The 7,677-nt window shown below is 36.9% G+C and overlaps 1 protein-coding gene across 1 annotated transcript; it reads left to right on the top strand.

Annotated features, from left to right (window-relative positions):
* Positions 1–262: 262 nt before the first annotated feature.
* Positions 263–6,514, top strand: LOC308088238 (H-2 class II histocompatibility antigen, E-Q beta chain-like; the record flags this gene model as incomplete). The annotated part of the gene is made up of 4 exons (XM_080432644.1): positions 263–392; positions 3,024–3,107; positions 3,460–3,714; positions 6,198–6,514. Exons 2-4 carry the CDS (start codon positions 3,041–3,043, stop codon positions 6,512–6,514), a joined length of 639 nt encoding a protein of 212 aa, XP_080288770.1. The 5' UTR covers positions 263–392; positions 3,024–3,040.
* Positions 6,515–7,677: the final 1,163 nt, after the last annotated feature.

The raw sequence follows: 7,677 nt of genomic DNA, 5'->3' as shown, positions 1-7,677 counted from the left end.
TAAGGTGCATAAGGTGCAGTATGTACATGAGGTTAGACATAGGTGCATAAGGTACAGCATGTACATGAGGAGACATAATGTGCGTAAACAGCTATATACTGTTCACAATATGTGCAATAATCCAGACTGTCGTCTTCTTGGAAACAGATGATGTAACATCATATCTTTAATCTGATTGGCTGATTCTTCTGAACTAAAGAACGAGTCCTCCTTCATTCCCTTTCAGACTCCAGAACTTCTCTTTCAGTAAACATCTGTTTATTCTCCTCTGTTTATTCTGATCTGTTTATTCCCATCTATTAAATTCAGTTCAGTTTTGATCAGTGATGATAAAGATTACAGCCTCCATCCTCATCCTCTCCTCTGTACTTCATTTCAAAGCATCCCAGGAAGTAAGTACATTATATTTATGTTATTATATAATATATACATGTATATCTACTGTTATTATATAAAACCAAATATGAACGATGCACAATACAAACAAATGACACACACACACACACACACACACACACACACACACACACACATACACATACTGTACACATACAGATACACATATGCACGCACGCACGCACGCACGCACGCACGCACGCACTCACGCACGCACGCACGCACGCACTCACGCACGCACTCACGCACTCACGCACGCACGCACGCACGCACGCACGCACGCACGCACGCACGCACGCACGCACAGACAAGAGATTTTAGCCTCTGTCAGTAGGGGGGGCAAGATTTTGTCGGAGGGGGGGGGGGGGGGGTGGGGAGGGGGGGGGAGATAAAAGCTATGGAACTCTATTATTATTATTTTACACTATAGAATTGGAAATAATAGACCATATTCACGTGGTGGCCATTTTTGCATTTTGCATTGAAGAAACAGGGTGGCATTTCATTAACTTAATAGCAAAATGGCCGCCGTGTGAATATGGTTTTCAGAGACCACACCCCCTTGTCACCCTGCATAATAATACATATGTGCAGAGTAGACCAGTGGAGTGCTCCAGCATTTTATTTGGGTTTTCTCTTTTGAAGTGACCAGATATTTTACTTACTGATTCAAGTCGTCCCCCTTTCTTTCTTTCTTTCTTTCTTTCTTTCTTTCTTTCTTTCTTTCTTTCTTGTGTTTCTCTTCAACAGAATCAGTATCATCTTTATTGTCACATCATCACAGGTTAAAGGTGTAAAGAAGTGGGTGAAATTATTTTTTTGCGCAGCTCCATCATTTCGTCGCCTTGCTAAACTAATGGCCTATGTCATTTTTTTAAGTTTTGCAGGAAAAAAAAAACTGATCCAAAACAAAACTATATGATATTTCTTAATCATTTCACCCAAAATGTTTATAACAAATTATGACTATTTAAATAGAAATAACACTTTGTAACATAAGAGATTTAAATAGGTTTAAATAGGATTCAATCTGACTTACGCCAAAAAAATAAATACAAATTTGCCTAAATCAGTAAATAATTTGGCCTAAGTCACAAAACCATGTGACTTAAAGTAATACTAGGTAACGTTTTCAACAAAACTAAAGTTAAATTGTATATCTTTTGCGAGTGGCAAAAGTTTCACAACACCCACTCCCTGAATTTCACCCCCGGAAGCCTTTTATTTATATATTTTCTATTGAAAGTGGACTGGGGGGACTTTCCCGGGGAAATGACGTTCCTGGCCAACGTCATGACGTCGTGGCCGACGTCCCCAGGAACTACCGCAACGGTTTCCTGTTTGGCCAGGAACTACCGCGCTATAACAAAAAGGAACCTCACGCTGATGTTAAGATAATGTAGGATTGGAAGATCGAAAAAGAACAGAAAAAGAAAGCACAGCTCATGGTAACTAATGCTCCACTGGCTAAGAGAAACGATCCGTAGATAGTATAAAACAATTAAAAGATCGCTTTTTGAAACGCTTCCGGCTTCCGGTGAAAACGAATGGAATTCTGGGTAATCGAGGATTACGGAAATTGTATGCAGTGACGGTAGTGACCAGCAGAGGTTGCTAAAAATCGTTATTTGGGATTCTGCATTGTATAACTTTAAGCCAAAAAAAAAGCCTATTTTGGCCTAAGTCACACTAGGGAGTTAGACCATTATACTAAAAGGGGAGTGAACAGCATGATCCTTTTCAATTAAGAGATGGGCGATTTTACCAGATGTGGCCAGTGTCATGAGGAGCTGACTTAGGCAAAAATATCATTTTCCTCAAAAAATTACTTAGGCCATTAGTTTAGCAAGGTGACGATTTTAGTTATTTTCAGAAAGAGAAAGAAAAAAAGACAGGGGGGGGGGGGGCAGGAGAGAGGCAGGAGAGAATAAAATATGAATTAAACAAAGAAATATGCATACTTATGTACATGAGGTTAGACATAAGGTGTATAAGGTACAGCGTGTACATGAGGAGACATAAGGGGCATAAGGTACAGTATGTACACGAGGAGACATAAGATGCATGGTACAGTATTTACATGAGGAGACATAAGGTGCATCAGCAGCAGCTATATACTGTTCATGATACAGTATGTGCAATAATCCAGACTGTCGTCTTCTTGGAAACAGATGATGTAACATCATATCTTTAATCTGATTGGCTGATTCTTCTAAACTACAGAACGAGCCTCCTTCATTTTCTTTCAGACACCAGAACTTCTCTTTCAGTAAACATCTGTTTATTCTGATCTGTTTATTCTGATCTGTTTTTTTCTGGTCTGTTTATTCTGATCTGTTTATTCTCATCTGTTTATTCTCATCTGTTTAGTCTCATCTGTTTATTCTGATCTGTTTATTCTGGTCTGTTTATTCTGATCTGTTTATTCTCATCTGTTTATTCTCATCTGTTTATTCTCATCTGTTTATTCTGATCTGTTTATTCTCATCTGTTTATTCTGATCTGTTTATTCTCATCTGTTTATTCTGATCTGTTTATTCTCATCTGTTTATTCTGATCTGTTTATTCTCATCTGTTTATTCTCATCTGTTTATTCTCATCTGTTTATTCTCATCTATTAAATTCAGTTCAGTTTTGATCAGTGATGATGAAGATTACAGCCACCCTCCTCATCCTCTCCTCTGTACTTCATGTCAAAGCGATCCCAGGAAGTAAGTACATTATATTTATGTTATTATATAATATATACATTTATATCTACTGCTAGTATATAAAAACAAATATGAACAATGCACAATATAAACAAATGACACACACACACACACACGCGCGCACGCACGCACACGCACACGCACACGCACACGCACACGCACACACACACACACTCCTCTTACTGCCTGCATATACAGTATTGGATCTTGAATGATGGTTCAAATACATAAACAGATGTTAGGAACTGTTGTTGTGACAAACACCACTGCAAACATGATTGTTTATGATGTGTTATTGTCACTGTGAAGAAGTTTGTTGTTGAATTTAATGTCACCTTTGTTTTATTTCCAGTGTTCCATGAGGGGATTTCTGTCATTGGCTGTTCAGACACAGTTAAAGACTCTTATAAAGAGTGGATGCTTGCACTGGATGGTGAAGTGATGGCGTACGCAGACTTCAACAAAGGGAAGGCGGTGTTTCCTCAGCCTCCGTTTGTAGATCCAATCACCGTCCCAGCAGCTTATGAAGCAGCTTTGAATAATCAGGCGTTCTGCAAAGCCAACCTGGACACCATTCGCACTGCCTTGAAGAAACCACCAGTGAAAGGTACATGAATACTATGAACACAATAGTTATTAACTAAAACGGTTGAATATATTTAACATTAATGAAAATGTTTAAACATTTATATTAAGCATTTATGGTGAAATATTTTCTAAATAATATGTATTTCTAGTAAACATGAATATGTGCTCAATGTGCTTTATTATATATATATATATTTTTACAAATCTATGCATTCTGTACAGCCTGAGCTGTAGGTGAGGTGTAGATGGTACAACTTGGTGTGACCGTGTTACACTATATACGTAGTATACTGTGCAGATTTTTTTTTTTATTAGCGTATACCATCCAAAAACCGTCTGAGGAAGCGTTTCCAGTGTTGATTTGGTGAATCTATCTCTGGTGGGACACTATTTTAAAGACGTCACACGCACGTGGCTTAACACCTACACTACAGGTCACACAATGGACAATTGATATGCATCTAGGCTCATTCCTATGTTAATTCACCTGGTGTGACACCCGGCAGTCGGCAGCCTTTGTTGAGGTGTGAACTTAAGGGTTGTTTTAATCGATGCATGTGCGTGTGCGTGCTCCTGCTCAAAAGACTGGTGGGACGGCGTGTTACCGCGGCCCATGACCACTGAGCGTATCTGATACACTTTAATTTATTTATTTGGATTTTCAATTAAAAGACATGAATCATGTGAAAATCCAAGATAATACGATTATACAACAGTTACCATCAAAATGGTCCTGTGATTCATGAATTAAATTACAGAGGTGAGTAACTAAGTACATGTACTCAAGTACTGTACTTAAGTACAATTTTGAGGCATTTGTACTTTACTCGAGTATTTCCAATTTCCAAATCCATTATTTGAAAACTTTAGTTACTGGTTACTTTGTAGATTTTGATTATCATTACAAAACATACAGTAACCACTTCAGCCCTATGGGCCATTTGAAAAGCCGATCTACAAGCTCACAATGCGTCACTAATCACGATTTGATGCATTGTGAGCTTGTAGATCTGCTATTTTCAAAAGATGTGTATACATTTCAAAACTTAAAATGGGAAATTTTGTATAATGAGTATTTTTACTTTTACAACTTTTACAAGTACATTTTGAAATCCGGACTTTTAATTGTAACAAAGTATTTCTCTATATTACAATTTTTGATACTTTTACTTAAGTAAAACATTTGAGTACTTTTTCCACCACTGAAGGATGGTAGAGTGTGTTGTTAATGTTATGTTATGTTTGTTTAATTTATTGATTAATACAAAAAAAGCTCATAGCGCGGCACCGGGTATTTATCCTATCTCAACTGGTTGGGCCCCCCAAAACAATCCTATTTGAACTGGAGACCCCCCAAAATAATCCTATTTGAACTGGGGACCCCCCAACATTGTCATATTTGAACTGGGGACTCCCCAAAATAATCCTATTTGAACTGGGGACCTCCCAAAATAATCATATTTGTGTGAGCTTGTAGATCGGTTATTCTCACAACGTTTGCATCTTTCTTTTGTATTTGACAATTTGGCCAATTTGCTATTAAAAAGGTCTTAAAAGTCATTAAATTGTCACTTTATAAATGTGCAGATACTCTGTATCCACTTATACTGTATGTTGGTTTGTTTACTGTTGAGTGAGAAAACAATGTTACCTATTAAGCTAATCATCTGGGGACCCCCAGAAGTCAATGCACTCATTCAATTATTTGAATTGAATGATGATTTATTTGATACATTTGGAGTTTATATAAAAAATTGCTATTTAATTTCAAAAGCAACAGTTTAGTGTTTTCGTTTAGGTTTGCAATGCAGTCTTTAATTACAGTATAAATAATGACATTGATTTGTTAAATATAACTCAGCTGATTATAATGATTGACCTGGTATCCTATAGTTTCTTTGAGGCTCTACATTGTTCTCTCTACTCTCTACTTATGTGACTATTTACCTTGTTTGCTGACTAGAGTCAGTGGTGGGAAAAGTACTCAAATGTTTTACTTAAGTAAACGTATCAATGCTGCAATCTAGAAGTACTCTGTTACAAGTAAAAGTCAGGAATTCAAAATTGACGTGAGTAAAAGTGCAAAAGTATTGGCAACAAATGTACTTAAAGTACCAAAAGTAAAAGTACTAAAATGTTTGAAAATAGCAGATCTACAAGCTCGTAGCGCGGCACTCGGTGCCGCACTATGAGCTTGTAGATCTGCTATTTTCAAATAGCCTAGGTATAAAAAGAAGGGGTTATCTTGGATATACATGATGGGGTCTGACAGACAGACAGACAGACAGACAGACAGACAGACAGACAGACAGACAGACAGACAGACAGACAGAGTCCTTGTTTACTTTGTAATTGTATTTAAGCTACTAAGATGCCTGAACCTATTTTAGACTTTATGTAGTGACATATTTAGCCGATAGGGGCTGTTATAGCCTAGTGTTGATATTATACAGATGATAATAAAACTGAACATTAATAACATTTTTAATTGTCTATTTCCAGATGGATATGTGTTCTATTGGGCTTCCCGCTGTGTGTTTAACTCCAGTGAGCTGAAGGACATACAGTACATACAGTCCTATAATTTCGATGGTGATGAGTTCCTCAGGTGGGACAGTAGAGTAGATCAGTGGGTTGGATACACTGAGCTTGGTGTGAAGAACGCAGAGCGCTGGAATAAAGATCCTGGAGAACTGGCTTATAGGAGATCACTACCAGAGGCATCCTGCAAACCCAACACTGAGATCTACTACTCCAATGTTCTGAACAAGAGAGGTGAGCTGATCTCAGAGCAGCACTCAACACTCATCACCTCATAAACTATAACATGAAATCACATGATTCTATTCAGAGATGATTAATGGTGTTAATATTGATCTGATAATGATTATAAAACATTACTTAATCTGCTGAGAAACATTTCAGATCCTCTTAAACACTTAAAGGAGTAGTTCACCCCAAAAAATACTTATTTTCTATCAATCACACCCCATGAAGCCTTGAATTCATGGAGATTGTTTAGTTTTTGTCTCATTCCTGAGACAATAATTTGATTACCGGCGGAAATATGCTAATGTATCCGGTAGGAGACTCAAAGGAGACTCTTTGAGTCTCCTACCGGAGAGACCGCCGGTCATCAAATATTGTCTCAGGAATGAGACAAAAACTTAAAAATCTCCATGAATTCAATGCTTCAGAGGGTGTAATTGATAGAAAATAAGTAATTTTTGGGGTGAACTACTCCTTTAAGCCTGATTCATACTCTATCCTAACACGCTGTCACACAGTGGAAATAGCAGATCTACAAGCTCACAACATGTGGTGTCACCATCGTACACCGAGTATAAATGAAACATATAGATCTATTTCTGAGAGTTTTCACCCAAACATAATGACCTGCCTAAAACAGAGACACCAGGATTAATGTTTTAAATTAACTTTAAAAAGAAGGCTAAAACACACCTCTATACACTTCATTTCACCACCTGATTTTATACTTTAATTATTGTCTTTACTAGTTTGTTTTGTATGTTTTTAATCACTTTAGTAATATTCTACAGGATTTTGTGTATCGTTGTGTTTGTCTCTACTCTAGTTCATTTGAACTATTTTCATTAAATGATATTTAATGGTTTATTGTTGTTTATGTAAAGCACTGTGTAACTATGAATTATTTAATGTGTTTAAATTACATTATATAAATGAATTCTACTTTGTAGAACACTGTAGACTATTGTAGAATCTACAGTACGCTATGAAATGTTATTATCTGGTGCCATCTGGTGGCCAAACATTGACACTTACAATTGCAATGTTGGCATTTATCAGACGCTCTTAATCCAGAGTGATTTACATCTGGAAAGGAAGGAAAACACAAGGTATTACATCAAATGCATAGAAATAGGATTTCTAGGATCATAGGTAAACCAAGAACCTATCATTAGTCTAAACAGTATAATATCAAACAAAAATACCTTTGCAT

Source organism: Gymnoscopelus braueri (genome assembly GCF_963280865.1).
Source record: "Gymnoscopelus braueri genome assembly, chromosome: 7".
Lineage (NCBI taxonomy): Eukaryota > Metazoa > Chordata > Actinopteri > Myctophiformes > Myctophidae > Gymnoscopelus > Gymnoscopelus braueri.
Note: the sequence above shows the minus strand (reverse complement) of the source record. Positions and strands in the feature narration are given on the sequence as shown.